General features: G+C 35.0%; 1 protein-coding gene across 1 annotated transcript; it reads left to right on the top strand.

Moving 5' to 3' along the window:
• On the top strand, nt 5788-10815 carry LOC107614974. The gene is made up of 4 exons (XM_016317097.1): nt 5788-5945; nt 7697-7859; nt 8040-8215; nt 10455-10815. Exons 1-4 carry the CDS (start codon nt 5788-5790, stop codon nt 10813-10815), a joined length of 858 nt encoding a protein of 285 aa, XP_016172583.1.

Below are 19637 nucleotides of genomic sequence, written 5' to 3'. Positions count from 1 at the left end.
TTTAGTGAAAGTTCTAACTTAAATTAAGGATAAATTACTCAAATAAAATAATTAGAATTTAAAATAATGAGATTGTAACTTTTTTTAAATTGAAGACGCGATTGTAATTTTTTATATATATATACAAATTGCTACTGATAGCAACGGATTCAAAATTAATATAAACCGCTATTTGGTTTATGTGAAGAAAGGCCAAAACAGAAATTGCTATATGCAGTTAGGGGTGGCAATATATACTCTACTTGCGGGTACCCAATTCGATCCTACCCATTCGGGTAGGGTTGCCAACCCGATCCGCAGCGGGTAGGGTAGAGTGTGGATAGGGTTTTTGTGCCGGTCGGGTAGGGTGCGTGTTGAACTTCAATCCTACCCGACCAACCCGCACTCTATATATGTTTATATTATATACTTATATAAAAATATATTTTAAGTGGATGTTAAATCAAAAACCTCTCACTAAATGCAAAAAATCCTTAGTCACTAAAAGAAAATCATTAATTGATAATTTAATATTTTTTTTACATAAAAATCAGTTCTAGTTTAAATTATCATCAAATTATATAATAATGTTGTATATTTTTTTAACCCGCGGGTAGGATTGGGTACCCGCGAGTTAAGAGCGGGTAGGGTTAGGGTTGGGATATTCTCAACCCGCGGATAGGGTTAGGATTGGATCCAAACCCTACCCTACCCTACCTATTGCCACCCCTATATGCAGCGGCAGTTTCTAAAGGAATAGAACAAAATATAAACTGCTATAGACAGTAGCGGTTTATATGAAAACAAAGGCTAGTGTAAACCGCTGGAGACAGCAACGGTTTACGTATTGTTGCTGATGCAGGAGCATGTATCTTTATGTTTCTTTCGTTAATTAAAGTAGTCTAGTTTAGCATATATTATTATATTGTATTATGAGTTAGTCCACATCGTCTGAGTCATGAAGGTTCCTCCTCCCCTACTAATATAAATATGCATATGTACCCCTTTTATTTATAAAGTTGAGTTGATTGAGTTATATATTAAATAAGTTGTGTGCTTATTTTCCTAGAAACTCTTTGATAGTAAGAGGTGCATCTTTGGCTTAGCCAACCAAGGTGGATTCTTGGCTACTTTCACCATAGTGGGGTTGTTAACCTCGACGTCCCGGCATCAGTAAAAAGCGTAGAACAACTCAAGAAATTGAAGTGGAGGAATTATGCCGTCAAGTTAAGGAGCTGCAAGAGCAACTTGCAAAATATGAAGCCGTTCAACATAATCATGGAAACTAGACTGAAGACAGTCCTTCTAGTGAAGAGGATAATACAAATCCATTTCATTATTCTTCTTCATCTGAAGATTTGTCCACACGAAGAGCACGACACAATGCGACTCACAAAGCTAAAGACTCAGGAATCAAAATTGATATTCCTGAGTTTGAAGGGAGACTCCAACAGAGTATTCGAGTTAAAAGACATTCCAGATGACAATTGTGTGAAGCTTGTGGCGATGAAGTTAAAGAAGCATGCAACAGTATGGTGGGAGAATCTCAAGCGTCAGCGAGAAAGAGAAGGAAGAAGAAAGATCAAGACATGGGATAAAATGCGTTGTGAGCTCAAGCGCAAGTTCCTTCCTGAATATTACAGGCAAGACACCTTCATCAAATTTCATAATTTGAGGCAAAAGTCATTATCTGTAGAAGAATATATAATAGACTTCGAAGAGTTGCTTATGAAGTGTGACATTCAAGAGTCTGAAGAACAAATAATTGTTCGTTATCTTGGAGGACTGAACACAGAAATTATTGATGTCGTTTAGCTGCAATCATATTGGATCTTGGATGATGTCATTAGGATGTCATTAAAGATTGAAAAGCAAAGAACACAAAGAAATAACACTCAGTCGCCAAAGAACAAAGAAGTCATCCTTGATGTTCAACAAGAAATGAAGACAGGATCTTGTAAAAGCAACAAGGAGCGTTGATCATCAGGTAAGAAATACTTCAAATGTCAAGATTTTGGGCATATTGCTGCTGATTGTCCAAACAGAAGGATTATCACTCGTGTCGAGGAAGAGGTTAATGAAGAACCAATTCAGGAGTAAGAGGAGGAAGGTGAGGTTGACTATGCTACTGAAAAAGTTTCAGCCGATTGTGGAGAAGTTTTAGTAGTTTGTCGAAGCTTGAATACTGCAAGGGTAATAGAAGACGAGAGTTGGCGACGCCACAACATCTTTCACACAAGATGCACTGTTGAAGAGAAGGTTTGCAAGGTCATCATAGATAGCGAAAGTTGTGAAAATGTTGTCTCAAATTATATGGTAGACAAATTGAAGCTTCCAACCAAGTTACATCCCTTACAAGTTGCATTGGTTAAAAAAGGAGAATGAAATTAAAGTCACAAAGTGATGTTTAGTCTAATTTTCCATTGGAAATAAATACAAAGATTAAGTGTAGTGTGACGTCATCACAATGGACGCATGTCACTTACTGTTAGGACGTCCTTGGCAATATGATTGTCAGGCTATTCACGATGGTTTCAAAAATACTTACTCCTTTATCAAAGAAGGCAAGAAGATTGTATTAACTTTATTACAACATATAGATGGTCAAAAGAATCAAGCTGAGCTATGTCTTTTCACATCTTTCAAGACTAAATGTTGAGTTAAGAAATTAACTAAATTAATTAATGATGACAAACATTAATTTATTAGGCAAATTAACTAATTAGTTTTGATTATTTTGGTTGAAGTGATGCAGGCCACAAATTCAATATTCAGCTGCAGCCCAAATTGAATGAAATTAAAACAAGGCTGGTGGACTACAAATAAATAGAAGCCCAAAGAAATACAAAGTAAGGAATCAGACGGGTCAAGCAAATCAAACCTGACCCGACCCAAGCCCGATTTGATTTCAGCAAGCTAATCCCTCCATCTTGCTTCCAAAGCAACATTCACTTTTTCCTATCTCAATCAGATATCAGAGAAGTGAGAGAGTGCTTAGTTCCTAAGCTATTCACATAAGAAGAAAGAAATAGAAGGTTAGGCAAGAAAGGTTGAGGTCAAATCAGCAAAATCAAACCAAATCAAGCTAAGGCAAAGGTTAAAGGTAACACATTTCCTATTGCATGCATATTGCTTTCTTCTCCTATTCCCAACTCTCTGCCAAGTCCGAAATGGGATACATGGGAAAGATGATTTCTGTTCCTCACTGCTGTGCATCTACGGTCACAAGTGTGTCTTGGGACCAAGTTATTTTTCAAGGGCCAAGATCTGGGTTTACCATTGAAGATATTTGTTTCTGCTTTCCTATGGATTTCGGTCAACAAGAGAAGGTCAGAACAAAATTTTCTATTCTGAGGATTAATGGGAAAAAGTGAGATGGTGGGTTGGTGAAGCACAAGGCTCAAGAAGTTGACCTAGGGATAGCAACCCAGCAACATGCAAGGAGATAAAAGAAGATTTTTTCTTCATTCAGAATCAAAGAGAGATAACCAAGAGTATTGAAGTTTTGTTCTGTGAATAAACTCTCTGAAGAAGTTCATCTACTTAGATAGTGCTTTCTTTCAAAGAAGCATTCCGCCAAAAATAAAGAACTGAATCAGAGACATGCAAATCTGGTTTATCACATAACAAAGAGGCTGTTGAAGAAGTCAATCTCCTTCATGTTTTACAAATTGTAATTTACTTTTCAATGTTTATCTTTCTGTAATTTCTGGAGTGAAAAGACATATTGAGAGAGCTCAAGTAAAAGCCAAATGAGTGAAAGAGGCTGAGTGATAAACTTGAGAGAAAAGCCTAGAGTTATTTTCAGATTTCTTTAGGTGAGTTTGTGTCTTGTATCTAGTATCAGTGAGGTACTCCTTTCTTAGTTGGGTGAGCACTAAGAGTGAAGAGTTAGGTATTAGCATAGCCAATGTCAAGTTAGGTTAGAACTTGAGTGTGAAAAGATTGTGTCAATCTTGTGGAATTGGTGTATGTAATACTTTAACTATAGTGGAAATTCTACCACTGTTGTGGTAGAGACTGGACGTAGGTTGCATAGCACAAGGCAACCGAACCAGGATACATGACGGTGTTAGCTTTTCTCTTCTCTGCTCTGTTCTGTTTTCTGATATTCATGAGACAAAATGAAATTGTCTCATAAATTTCCGCTGCTGAGTTCAAACAGAATCAGAATTGAAAGTTTGTTTTAAAGGGTTAATCCAGTAACATCAAATAAGGTCATAGATTCAACCCCCCATTCTCTAAGCCTTCTACAACCTTCAATTGGTATCAGAGCTAATGTCTCAAGAATCAAGCTTCACTGCTTGGAGCAAAGATCCAATGGCGAACAACTTGTGCACAACCACAATTACCTACACTCTCATTGAAGGCCAATCAAACAACCGGCCTCCTTTCTTCAACGGGAAGAACTATGCCTACTAGAAAGAGAGGATGGGGATCTTCATCCAATCCATTGACTACAATATTTAGAAGATTGTTGTAATTGGTCACAAGATCCCAACAAAAACAAGTGCTGATGGAGTGGTGACTCCAAAAGAAGAAGCTGAGTGGAATGAAGACGATAAGAAGAAGATGGAGCTGAATGCTAAAGCAATCAACCTTCTTCACTATGCTATCAGCTTTGAAGAGTACCAAAAGGTGTCTAAATGCAAGACAACCAAAGAAATCTGGGAGAAACTTCAGGTTACACAGGAAGGCACTAAACAAGTTAAAGAAACGAGGATTGATATGCTGCGAAAAGAGTATGAGATGTTTAATATGAAAGATGGAGAAAACATTGATGAAGTGTTTGAGAGATTCTCAATCATAATCAACAACCTTGATGCTATGGGTACAAACTACTCAGAACAAACCCTAGTGAGAAAACTCCTTAGAAGCCTCACAAAAGAATGGGAAACCACTGCCACTGTCCTAGCCGAGAGCAATAACCTAAGCCCTATAACTTATGATAAGTTGAGAGGAAAACTCATTGCCTATGAAACCACACACACAAACCCGGACTCAAAGAAAAAGGGAATAGCCCTCAAGTCAAAAATAGAATTAAAAGAGAGTGAGTCTAGTGATGGTATTTCAGATAATGAGCTTATATTTTTTGTTAGGAGATTTAGAAGGATGATGAAGAACAAGGGCAAGTATAAGGGTTCAAGCTCAAAAGGAACACAAGATGGACTTGAGCAAGGTGACATGTCATCATTGCAAGGAGGCTGGACATTTCAAGCTAAACTGTCCAAAGCTCAAGAAAGAGGACAAAGGAAAGAAAGAAAAGAAGAGAGTGCTCATGGCAGCTTGGGAGGATCTTGAGAACGACTCCAATGAAGAAGAAGATTCTGAAGGTGAAGATAAAACCTACTTAATGGCTGGAAATAATCACTTGATGAGGTAAATTACTATGATTTGTCTATAGATGATTTACATGCTATTATTGATGATCTCACTCTAAACACCTCAAAACTGCTAGATAAGTACAATAAATGCAGATCTGAAAAAGATGTGTTAAAAGTTGAAAATGATTTTTTAAAAGAAAAAGTGAAGAAAATTGAATGTGCTTTGGACATTATTGAAGAAAACAGATTTCTAAAATCTGAACTTGAAAAAGTAAAAGGAAAGCACATTGTGGATCCTTCTCAAGAGTTAATTACTGAAAATGAAAGATTAAATGATTTGATTAAAAGGCTGAATGGTAACTTAGCAAAATTTGCTCAAAGTTCTAGTAACTTGGACAAATTACTTGCAAGGCAAAGACCATTGTTTGAAAAATCTGGTTTAGGTTATATAACCAAGGAAAGTGCAGTTTTTAATGATTCTTCTATGAAATTTGTGGCTTCTTCATCAAATACTAAATCCACATCCAACAAATCTGGTATTGGATATGTTCTCACATTTGAGGAGAAATTTGATGAAGTTTACACAAGTGAAACTGAGCCTTCACCAAGAACCGAACCTACTTCAAATAGGTCAAGTTTGGGGTACATTTCAAAAAATGAGGTTGCCTTCAAAAAACCATCATTTTACAACAAAACCTCATCTTCGAAAAGCCCAAAAGTTTTCAAAAAGTCTAGTGAAAATGCTTTTGCAAAGAGGAATAAGTATAACAAAAATCAGCTTGTCAAAAAAAAATGCACCTCCTCCAAAAACCAAAAAATTTCAGCCCTTCAATCATTTCCAGCATGGTAGCTCATCTCAATTTCAGCAACATGCATCAGAAAATCATTGTTTTAATTGCAAAAAATTTGGTCATTCATATTCACAATGCTTCATTGAAAAAAGAATTGTAGGAAACCAAATTTACAATGTTGTGTATGATTTCAATGCACTTGGGCAGCCAAGATGGATTAACTTCAAAGGATCCAAATTAATTTGGATACCTAAGGTTACTTGAAGTATTTCATGCAGATTTGCCTAGCATCCAAGAACAAAAAGGATATGTGGTACTTGGATAGTGGATGCTCAAGGCACATGACTGGAAGGTCAACTTACTTCATCAAACTAAACAAGTATGATGGAGGTTTTGCGACCTTTGGAGATGATGGTAAAGGTAAAATAATTGCTATTGGAAAAGTAGGTAATGAATACTCTACTTTCATTGATGATGTATTTTTGGTATGTGGATTGAAGTACAATCTTTTGAGTATAAGTCAGCTGTGTGACTTAGGATATTTAGTGACTTTCAAAAGACTTGAATGCTGTGTTGTAAATGAAAAGACTAATGAAGTGCTTTTTGTTGCCAAGCATTGCAATAATGTGTATGGACTTACCTTTGATGAACTAAAAGATCAAAATGTAGCATGTTTTCATTCTAAAGAATCTAAAAAGTGGCTATGACACAAGGGATTGGGCCATAAAAGTATGTTTCAAATAAACAAACTTGTAAAGAAAAGGGTTAGTAAGAGGTCTTCCTTTGATAAGGTTTGACAAAGACATCACTTGTGATGCTTGCCAAATGGAAAAATAAACAAAAAGTTCTTTTAAACCAAAGGAAGATATCTCTACTAAAAGGCCACTTGAGTTGCTACACATTGATTTATTTGGTCCAACAAGAACTCAAAGCCTAGGTGGTAAACATTATGGTTTAGTGATTGTGGATTACTATACTAGGTTTGGTTGGGTTTTATTTCTTGCACACAAAAATGAAGCATTTTCGGTCTTTGAACCTTTTTGCAAGAAAATTCAAAATGAAAAAGATTTAAAGATCTCTTCTATAAGAAGTGATCATGGAACTGAATTTGAAAACCATTTGTTTGAATCCTTTTGTGAAGAATTTGGAATATCTCACAACTTCTCTTATCCAAGAACACCACAACAAAATGGTGTTGTGGAAAGAAGAAATAGAAGCATTCAAGAAATGACAAGAGCTATGCTTTGTGAGAGCAATGTTCCAAAATTCCTTTGGGCCGAAGCGGTTAACACAGCTTGCCATATTTTGAATAGAACTATCATAAGGAAATTTTTGAAGAAAATCCCTTATGAACTTTGGAAAGGTTACTCACCAAACTTGGACTACTTGCACATCTTTGGATGCAAATGCTTTGTTCTTATAACAAAGATAATTTGGGAAAATTTGATCCAAAGGCGTATGAGTGTTTATTTGTAGGATATTCCACAACTAGTAAAGCGTATAGGGTTTATCATCAAGATGCTAGGATTATTGAAGAGTCCATACATGTTATATTTTGTGATACTAACTTGGTGCAAAGTGTTTTGGAAGATTGTGATACAGGGATCAAGCTCAAAATGATGACGATACTGCACAAAATCATGAAAATGAAAATTCTGGACAAGATGAACCAGAAACAGCAGGTGTAGAAAATTTAAGAGACAATTCCATTTTGTCTCATGAATCTGAAGGAGATCCTGAAACTAGCAGTACCCAGAATCCCTCGGTAACTGAATCTGCCTCCAAGTCCACTAGACCTCGTGAATGGAGATTCTTGAAGAATTATCCTGAGGAATTTGTCATTGGGGACGTCTCTCATGGGGTTAAAACTCGGTCTTCAACTAGAAAGGCAAATGAAGGAACAAACATTGCTCTTCTTTCTCAAATGGAGTCTCAAAATGTCAAGGAAGTCCTTGGTGACCCTTCTTGGGTGAAGGCAATGGAAGATGAGCTTCAAGAGTTTGAGATGAACCAAGTTTGGACATTAGTTCCAAGGCCGAATGGAAAGAAAGTGACCGGCACCAAGTGGATATTTTGGAACGAGCTAGGAGAGGATGGTAGTATTGCAAGAAACAAAGCAAGGCTAGTGGCACAAGGATATGACCAAGAAGAAGGAATAGACTTTGATGAATCCTTTGCCCCTGTTGCCAGAATGGAAGCCATAAGACTTCTCTTAGCTTATGTTGTGTTTTGTGGTTTTAAATTATATCAAATGGATATGAAATGTGTATTTTTGAATGGTGTGATAGATAGAGAAGTGTACATGGAACAGCCACCTGATTTTGAAAATAAAGAGCTTTCTAACCATATTTTCAAATTATCAAAAGTTCTCTATGGTTTGAGGCAAGCTCCTAGAGTTTGTTATGAGAGACTTAGCTCTTTTCTCTTGAAAAATAGTTTTCAAAGAGGCACCACAGACACTATTCTATTTATTAAGAATTCTAATGATTCTTTCATTCTAGTCCAAATATATGTTGATGACATTATTTTTGGATCAGCCAATGAATCCCTTTGTTCTGAATTTGGGAAACTCATGACAAGTGAATTTGACATGAGTATGATGGGTGAACTTAATTTTTTTCTTTGGGCTGCAAATTAAACAAACTGAAAATAGTATTTTTATTCATCAAGAAAAGTATGCCAAGAAACTAGTTAAGAAATTTGGTATGGATAATGCCAAACCCATGGGAACTCCCATGCACCCTAATTCAAAATTAGACAAGGGAAAAACTGAGAAAGATGTAGATGAGACTAGGTATAGAGAAATGATTGGCTCTCTTATGTACATAACCTCCTCTAGACCCGATATTGTGCTAAGTGTTGGAATGTGTTCAAGATTCCAATCTAAACCAAAAGAGTCTCATCTTTCTGCAGTTAAGAGGATCATTAGATATATTTATGGCACATCCAATTTTGGTCTTTGGTATCCTAAGATTGATGATTTTTCTGCAGTTGGTTATTGTGATGCAGATTTTGCCGGTGATAGAGTTGATAGAAGAAGCACATCAGGCTCATGTTGCTTCCTTGAAAACTCCTTGAATGTTTGGTCAAGTAAGAAGCAGCCAACAGTGGCTTTATCCACTGCAGAGGATGAGTATATAGCTGCTTCTTCTTGTTGTTCTCAGCTTATATGGTTAAAAACACAGCTTACTGATTACAAATTAAATGCTAAAAAATATTCTCTTATTGTGTGATAATATGAGTGTCATTAATATTTCTAAAAATCCAGTTTTGCACTCTAGGACTAAACATATTGAAGTGAAATTTCACTCAATAAGAGAACATGTTCAAAAAAGGGATATTATCATTCAATTTGTTAAATCAGAAGAGCAATTGGCATATATTTTCACTAAACCACTAGCTGAGGACATATTTTGCATGCTTAGGACTAGTCTAGGAATTTTAAGCTATGATTCTTTGTTTGAAAGCTGTTGATATGTCTGTTGGAGCTTTTGTCTCATAAACAGGTATGAGACAATTATGGACAAGTGAAGAACCTTCTCTTTAATCAGTGTTCTCAGGCCTTGTTGCAAGTACAGAGTCATCTGGGCAAACTTTAAAATTCAGATTCTTGGTGGTCCAAATATGTTTCCTTAAAATAAACCACCTCTGGGCCCAAAATGAGTGTTACATTGTTCACGTGTTACTTTTATTTTTGTCTTTTAGTGAAAATGTTTCATATTTTTATTATTAATCTGCTTTACTTTCTTTTTGAATAAAAGTAAATCATCTTTGTGAGGTCAAGTCTTTGAATAATGATTTCTATGAAGGGGTTATTGCTCATCACATCTTGTGTCCAAATTTTCTTGTTGATTTACCTAAGCTAAAAATGAAAGGTTTTTTGTTGTTGAAAACTTGAAATTTCTGGACTGGAATCACTCTTTTAAAATCAAAAAGCCAGTGTACCCACTTTTAGTCAAGGAATTTTATGCAAACATGACTTACCATGAGGAGACTATTCATTCCTATGTAAAAGGCAATGACAAAATTCTTAATAATGAAACCATCAGCGATTCTTTGAAATACACTGATGTTGGTGCATGCGCCTATACATTTGGAAAATAGGATGAAAGGGTGTCTCATATCAAAGGGTGTCTTACACTGATACTCTAGTTTTGTATGCTATTCTCACAACAACAGAAATCTCTTTTGCTTATTTAATGGTTAGATATATGTTTGATTCTGTTCTAAGTGAGAAAGATAAAGCCCTTCCTTATGGCATGATCTTAACTTGTATTTTTGAATATTTTGGTGTTGATTTGTTCAATGAGTCATATGAAATAGGCACTCTTATCTAAAAGGAGGTGGTTCAGTGAAACAGCAGAAAAAAGGGACCCACTCGTTCTGAAAGAGTGGTTCTTGATGAAGATGATGATGACTATGAACCAGAAGACATTTCTCCTCCTTCTACCACGGGTACTTCAGCCTCCACTGGACAAAAATTTGCTTTATATGAGGTCGTTAAGGATCTGGTGCAGGAGTTTGTCTCACAATCAAATCACATGATTGCCATGAGCAAGGAACAAAGGAGGCTAGCGAGCAAACATGAGAATTTCTTCCGGAAATCAAGAGATAGAGTGGCTGTGTTCATGACGTTCATTGACAACCTTCAAAAGGATGAAGACCCTGCCACTGATGCTGATGAGGAAATTGATTCAGAGGGAAATACTTCTGATGCTTAGAATTGTCTCATCAAGTTGCTGCTGACTGCTCCTCTTTTGTTTCATAAAACCTGTCTATTTTGATACTTTGGAACTTATGTTTGTTATTTTTGGATGACTGTAATACCTTAACAACTGATGCACTTACTTTAAATTAATTTGGTGTTTTAGACTGTGCATTACCTTTTCTTGCAGAATTTAAGGTGCTGTTTTTATTGGTCTTGCTTAGGTTCCACTCTTAATGACAAAAGGGGGGAGTAATAGCTGCTGAATGCAGAAAGCTAAAATTGATTGCTGCTAATAGTTTTGAGCATATAAATTTTGATTTGCAATTGTGCTCCTGCAGGAAATGCAATGACATGACAATTGGAACTTGCTTTCATATTTTGTTGGTTTGCCCTTGATTAATCTTGATGATTTAATTTTGTTGCTGACATAATATGCTCAGTATTGGGCTGGATTTGTAGTGTTGATTGTTTAAACTCCCTAAGTCAAAATAATTCTGTGTAGCTCTTTATGATGCTCTCTATAATTAAATGCAAACAGGAAAGAAGAGAAGAGCATAAATCCAGGGGGAGCTAACTTTGAAAAGGAAAGGGGGAGCAATATAAAAGCAAGCAACATCATTCAAAGGGAAGTTTCTTAATCTTACTAAAATTCAATTCCTTTTGATTAATGTTAAATTATGTTTGTCATCAAGGGGGAGATTGTTGAGTTAAGAAATTAACTGAATTAATTAATGATGATAAACATTAATTTATTGGAAAAATTAACTAATTAGTTTTGATTATTTTGGTTAAAGTGATGCAGGCCACAAATTCAATATTCAGCTGCAGCCTAAATTGAATGAAATTAAAACAAGGCTGGTGGACTACAAATAAATAGAAGTCCAAAGAAATACAAAGCAAGGAATCAGACGGGTCAAGCAAATCAAACCCGACCCAAGCCCGATTTGATTTCAGCAAGCTAATCCCTCCATCTTGCTTCAAAAGCAACGTTCACTTTTTCCTATCTCAATCAGATATTAGAGAAGTGAGAGAGTGCTTAGTTTCTAAGCTATTCACAGAAGAAGAAAGAAAGAGAAGGTTAGGCAAGAAAGGTTGAGGTCAAATCAGCAAAATCAAACCAAATCAAACTAAGGCAAAGGTTAAAGGTAACACATTTCCTATTGCATGCATATTGCTTTCTTCTCCTCTTCCCAACTATCTGCCAAGTCCGAAATGGGATACATGGGAAAGATGATTTCTATTCCTCAGTGCTGTGTATCTACGGTCACAAGTGTGTCTTGGGGACCAAGTTATTTTTCAATGGCCAAGATCTGGGTTTACCATTGAAGATATCTGTTTCTGTTTTCCTATGGCTTTCGGTCAACAAGAGAAGGTCAAAACAAAAGTTTCTATTTTGAGGATTAATAGGAAAAAGTGAGATGGTGGGTTGGTGAAGTACAAGGCTCAAGAAGTTGACCTAGGGAGAGCAACCCAGCAACATGCAAAGAGATAAAAGAAGATTTTTTCTTCATTCAGAATCAAGGAGAGATAACTCAGAGTATTGATGTTTTGTTTTGCGAAGAAACTCTCTGAAGAAGTTCATCTACTTAGACAGTGGCTCCTCTTCAGTCTTGGAGTAAATCAGTATATCGTCAATGAAGACAACAATCAATTTATCCAGAAACGGACGAAAGACCCTGTTCATGTAATCCATAAACACTGTAGGAGCGTTCGTCAACCCAAAAGACATCACAGTGTACTCGTAATGACCATAACGAGTCCTAAAAGCGGTCTTAGGGATATCCTCAACTCTCACCCTTATCTGGTGATAACCGGATCACAAATCGATCTTGGAGAAAACCCCAGCTCCTTGTAACTGACCCATGAGATCATCAATTCTCGGCAATGGATACTTATTCTTTATTGTAACCTTGTTCAGCTGCCTGTAATCCACACAGAGCCACATACTTCCATCTTTCTTCTTTACCAGTAACACTAGAGCACCCCACGGGGAAACACTTGGTCGGATAAAGTTCTTACCAATCGACCTCTAAAACAAAAATTTAGTACGTATAGTAGTATGAATAATTGATTATAGCTAGGAGCCTTTGTAGAAAAAGGGATAAACAAAAACCGTAACTCGAACGCGCAACACTCCGATCGATAACGTAACGAGCAAAGGATAAGCTAACGCAAGATCACATATATACAAAGGAGTGTCAAAAACAGGAATATTAAGACTCAAAATCCGGCCGCGAAGATAACCGGTCCGAGCATAGTAATATATACAAATAATAAAATAAGGAAAACCCCAAAGGAAACCCAAAGGGACACAAATACAGAAAACCTATTCTCCAAAATCCCCTCTATAAGGAGTCATCACAGTTTGTATTATTTAATGGAGATAAAAGTATCTAAACAAGATATATAAATCAAAATAGAGTCCCGAGAACAAAGGATCTGATTTCCCAAGCTCAACCAGAGCACTTCCAAACCACTTGTCCACAAGCTCTCAAGGTCTCAACACCTCCAAGAACAGATTTTGTCACACAAAACCCTCTCCCAAGCTTTCCAAAATCACCAATCAAGCTCCAATATTCACATATACACAACCTAAGCCACAATCATCATACCCATACACAACATCTCAATACCCAAACATCATAGAACAACAAATCACACTAGGGTTGAGAATCTTACCACACCCAAGGTCCAAGGAGACAAGATTAACCTTCTCCTTCAAGAGAGTTGGGTCCTATAACATCAAAGAACCCAAAATCTCAACATTTTTGTTCATGAAACTCGAAATCAAGGGCTGGAATTTCGAACAGTAAAACGTGGCTTACCTCAAGATTGATTGTATGGGTTTTGTAGAGCTCTCCACGGTGAACGCGTGGTCGCAAACGGAGCGGCAATCGGAGCTCTAGAACAAAAGTTATGGTGGTTTGAAGATCAACCAAGGGAGAGAACTTGAGAGAGTGTTCTTCCCTTCCTCTCCACTATTTTCAGCGTGTGTGTGTAGTAAATGAGGAGAGAGAGTGCTGAAAACTAGGGTTTTGGTTTAGTTTACTTGGGCCAAGGGCCCACTTTGGGTCCGGTTGGTCCGGTTTGGCCCGTTCAGTCCAATCTTGGTCCGATTTCTATAAAATTGGTACCGAAATTCTCGTCTCAATCTCCTCTATCATATTAAGCCATAAAATAACATTTTTGGCTTTCTAGAATAAATTCTCATTTATGGGTTAATTAGCCGTTAATTAACCGGGTCTTACACTTTCTTTCAAAGAAGCATTCCGCCAAAAATGAAGAACTGAATCAGAGACATGCAAATCTGGTTTATCACATAGCAAAGAGGTTGTTGAAGAAGTCAATCTCCTTCATGTTTTACAAATTGTAATTTACTTTTCAATGTTTATCTTTCTGTAATTTCTGGAGTGAAAAGACATATTGAAAATTTTCAAGTAAAAGCCAAATGAGTGAAAGAGGCTGAGTGATACACTTGAGAGAAAAGCCTAGAGTTATTTTCAGATTTCTTTAGGTGAGTCTGTGTCTTGTATCTAGTACCAGTGAGGTGCCCCTTTCTTAGTTGGGTGAGCACTAAGAGTGAAGAGTTAGGTATTAGCATAGCCAATGTCAAGTTAGGTTAGAACTTGAGTGTGAAAGGATTGTGTCAATCCTGTGAAATTGGTGTATGTAATACTTTAACTATAGTAGAAATTCCACCACTGTTGTGGTGGAGACTGGACGTAGGTTGCATAGCACAAGGCAACCGAACCAGGATACATGACGGTGTTAGCTTTTCTCTTCTCTATTCTGTTCTATTTTCTGATATTCATGAGACAAAACGAAATTGTCTCATAAATTTCTGCTGCTGAGTTCAAACAGAATCAGAATTGAAAGTTTGTTTTAAAGGGTTAATCCAGTAACATAAAAGAAGGTCATAGATTCAACCTCCCCTTCTCTAAGCCTTCTACAACCTTCACTAAATACACTCACCAATGGAATCTTTCACCAATACAAGAAGAGCCTTTTTCAACTCAGGGAGGATAATGCAGGAGCGCTTTCCAACCCAGGGAGAATGATGCAGGAGCATATATCTTTATATTTGTGTCGTTAATTAAAGTAGTCTAGTTTAGCATATATTATTATATTATGTTATGAGTTAGTCCAACATCGAGTCATGAAAGTTTCCCCTTCCCTACTAGTATAAATATGCACATGTACCTCTTTTATTTATAAAGTTGAGTTGATTGAGTTATATATTAAATAAGCTGTGTGCTTATTTTCCTATAGGCTCTTTGAGAGTAAGAGGTGCATCATTAACTTAGCCAACCAAGGTGGGTTCTTGGCTACTTATTTCACCATAGTGGGTTTGTTAACCTCGTCAAAATTGGTGACCCAAGCGACATCCCGGCGTCAGTTGCATACTCTAATCTTTGAATTGGAGAATGCCCCACGCACGGTCAAAAATCTTGAACATTGGACCAAATTTGTTTGGATAATCTTTTTTAATATGATTTTTATCTTCAAACATACGTTTACTTGAACCAACATTTTGTAGCTTTTGTTTTCAATTCTTATCGTTGAGAATTGATGGTAAAATTTATTCTCTCAACTACCCTTCTTCACCTTCTTACTTTTATACATACACGGTTATTTTTATTTTATTTATTAACTATCTTTTTCATCTTCTTCATCTTTTTTACATGAAGGTCATTTTTATTTTATTTCTCAACTATCATTCTTCATCTTCTATCTTTATTTTATTTTATTTTATTATTTTTGTTTCATTTTTGCTAAACCAAACACACATTTATTACGAGACCTTGTTTTGTATAAGAAATCATGTGAAAGGCAGTTTCAGTAGCAACTCGATCTTCTACTTATTCAGGGAGGTGATTATCCTCTTTATTCCTTTTTTTTGTTGCATGTTAAGTTAAGATAAGATCAAAAGTATATAGAGAAGTTAGTGCTACAACTAATATTTCCGGTGCTGAGTTGTTGCATATTATACACAAGGGTTACACTAGTGTAAAGATTCACTATATACATATTTTATACAGATATTTTTTTTGGTTGTTTATTGATTTAAAAGCGTATCACTAAAAGTGTTGCTTAAAGAGAAAGTGTTACCCTTAATCGTTAACTTGGCTCTGATACCAATTTTTTAAAGTCGACTTTTCTTTTAATTTCTTTTAATTTCTTTTTCGAAATTTCTATTAACTCTTCATATTTTATAATTTGTATAGATTCGATTGGTGGTGCTTTATTTAAATAATTTGCAAATTCATAATCAAAAGTGTTGACCATTTCTACTATTACTAGTATTTATAATTTCATTTTTATAGTTTTTCAATCTTGTTTTAGTTTATAATATTCTTTTTTGCATGGATTATTGTATATAAAATCTTTTATCTGTTTGTCTTTTTCTTTAATATAATTTCTCAAATCTTCAAAAACTTCTTTTATTTCTATACTTTCTGTTGTTTCTAAATATCTTTTTAATTTTTCAACTTCATTCTCCATTTTTTCTTTCAACAGCTTTAATTCTTTTAAGTCATAATATGGTTTTTCCAGGCATTTATAAACTTTTTAAGTTTAACTCCAACTTATTTATATTTATTCTTATTTCTATCCTTTTTATTATAAGGTCATCAATTTCGATCTGAAGATTATTTAATTCCTTTTTATACTCCTTTATTTTACTTTTTAATTTTTTCGCCCTTTTTCTTTTTATTTTATTTTCTGGTCTTTCAATCTTTGTATGCTTCATTATTTATTTTAGAATCTCTGCAAATTCTATCATCGATTCATCACTATTTTCTAGAGATTCTATTAATTTTTCTAGCTCTTCAACTTCTCTTTTCAACTTGTCATAGATTATTTTTAGAGCTTCAAATGCTCTTTGATTTATTTTAGAAAACTGTAAATAATTCAACCGACTTTCTCTTTCAAAGAGCTCTTGTTTCTTGTCTTGATAAGTTACATATATTTTTTCTTTATTTATTGTCATAATTTAGTGTTTAGGGTTTCATTTAATTTTTCGACCTTTTTTGTTAATTCTTTTATTTCAAAATTTTCTTCTTTAATCTTTAACTTAGATAAACTTAAAGGGCTATTAATTTTAGATTCTCTTATTTGAAAATTCGATGAAACTAATTTTCCTGATGGTTCTTTTAATAATAGAACTGGGTTTTCAATAGCTTAATATTTTGGTATTTCTGTTTTTATAATTTTCTGAAATAATTCATCGACATAAATTCTTTCTCTGTTTTTAAATATTATACTATGATGGCTATTTGTTAAAGCATAATTTATTGCATATGTAATTGAAAATGGTTCATCGTCTTGTTCCATTAGATTCTTTCTATGAAATTTATAAGCTAAACTTATAGATCTTCCAAGATTTTCAGTTGATAAAGGTATAGCATATCCAAGATGGGCATTGAATTTAATATTTACGTTTGCCAAGTTTCCATGAACAATTCCAATTATTTGATCTATTGGGTCATCAGTAATTCTTTTGTCACAGATTGCTAAGCTTATTGGTGAATTAATTCCTTTCATATATGTAGATTTGATTAAGACTTGTATAGTACTAATATGAATCCATCCAATTTTAGATCTTTTTTGTTGATCCTTAATTTTCTCAATCTGTTTACTCAATTCTTCATCATTTATCAAAGCTATTTCAAGTTCTCCATTGGTGGATTTTATCTTTATAGGGGCTTCAAGTTGAATTTTTCCATAGTATATTATATTTTTTCTATTAAAAACTTCTTTTAAAAGATTTTGTTTATTAAAATTTTCATTTGATTTGAGATTTAATTCTATTTTTAGAACGGCCTGTTTTTCATTATCTAATAAAGCAGTTAATCTATAATAATCAGATTCTTCTGTTAATTCTAAACTTTCTAAATAATTCATAATTGAAAGACTAGAATGAAGATGTACCTTTCTGGAGAAAAACTTCCTTTATTTAGTATATTTTACATAAGGTGTTTTTATCTCCAGATGGGAGATTGTAGATACTAACTCCAGAGGGGAGTTTCGAATTATTTTTCCCTAAGGGAATTCTTCCTCAGACTATAGAATCGCCTCAGCAGCTTCCTCCTTACTCTCCTAGCATATGAGTACTCTTAGCCTCCTGCTTCCTATTGTCTGATGCCTTCTACAATTGCCTAAGCAACCTATTTATAATAGTTGGGTTTGATGGACAATTCCCATCCTTACCCTTCTTATGACGTCATTGCTTACGTCATTGTTTGTTCTCTTATACCAGCTACATTGTTAGTGCTCTATGACCTAAGTGCTTACGTCACTATGCAATAATGTTGAGAGATGCTTCAGATGCACTGTCCTCCTCTTTTATCATATGACCCTCAGATGCATTGTCTTCTTCCTTCATCATGTGAGTTGATTCTGTTTCATTATTGCTTTCTTCAGATATCTTTGAGGCACATAGCTGGCACTTGTGGTCTTCTCTGTCTTTTATCAAATAGCAGAGATTCCTCTTTATCCCTTCAGGGAGCTTTTCTAAAAGTTCAGATAAGTTGTAGAATGCTGATTCAAATTCCACCAAGAGTCTCATCTCTCTTTCTTCAATTTCATTTCTTTTACTGGACACAAGCAGAGTATTTCTACTTTTATAATTAATTCTTGTGTGAGATTCCTTCGTTATTTTTTGAGTTCTTTCAAAGACCCTTGCTAATGTGCTGGCTAGCCTTCCTTCATGACTGTAAATTGTTAAATCTTGAATCTGATCAATTGGTTGAAAATTTTCTGGAAAGACAGACATGAATATTACTTGGTGTGCTGGAACCAAGCATTCTTCTTCTTCATTAAAAATAGGTTGACTGTTTGTAAATTTTAAGGATATATCCCTTGGATTTACATTGTCAATCATATTTTTAAATCTCTTTACTGCATCAACGAATCCTGCAGGAAACTCACTAATAATTTTTAGATCATTAAAAATTAAAATTGTATCAATTAATCCATACTGGAAAAACTGATAGGTGTCAGATGGGGAAGCATTTGGAAATATAACCAGCTTTGTTAGCTGTTCTTTGGCAATAGGATAATATCCCAAAATTGCCCTTTTTTCTTCAGTCCAATTTAGGACTATGTTAAGGGTTTCTCTGAGATTAGATCTACAGACCCTTTTCTTTTCCTTGATTTCAGCCCTTGTAGGAATGTTTCTTATTATCCCTGTTCTCTGGGTTTGAATTGGAGCTTTATCTGCTCTTTTTAGGGTTTGCTCTGGATGGAGAGCTTCATATTCCCTGAAGGATTCATTTGCCTCTTCCAGTGTTAGAAACCCTCCTTTATGAATTATCCTTGATTGATGTGTGAATGGTGCTGCTTTTTCCCAGGCATCATATACTCCTTTCATGGGGCCGAGAGTTTCCTTTTCATGAGTGGTATATCTCTGTTCTGTTGGAGTAAAAGTCCCTGAAATATACCTGCAAAGTAATTCCTTTATGGAATATTTAGAATCTAGTGATTCTTTTTCTTGTTCCAAACTTTTTATAGCTTTCTTAGCTTTTAGACATCCTGACCAGGTTATGTCTGAAGCATCTGTTTCCACTATTAAGTAGTCGTTTTCTTCTGGAATATAAAGTTCTGGAAGTTTTTCACATAATTCTTTAATTCTTTGAATTTGCATACTATCTTTTTCATCCCATTTCCATTCTTTTTTAGTACTTATTTTTGGAAATAAGCTTTTAGTGTATTCTGTTATATTCTTTAAAAATTCTTGATCAGAAATATAATTTATACACCCTAAAAATCTTTGTAATTATTTTCTATCTTCTATTTTATTAGGAAATAAATTTACCTTCTCTAAAACATTTGGTT

Source organism: Arachis ipaensis, chromosome B09 (genome assembly GCF_000816755.2).
Source record: "Arachis ipaensis cultivar K30076 chromosome B09, Araip1.1, whole genome shotgun sequence".
Lineage (NCBI taxonomy): Eukaryota > Viridiplantae > Streptophyta > Magnoliopsida > Fabales > Fabaceae > Arachis > Arachis ipaensis.
Note: the sequence above shows the minus strand (reverse complement) of the source record. Positions and strands in the feature narration are given on the sequence as shown.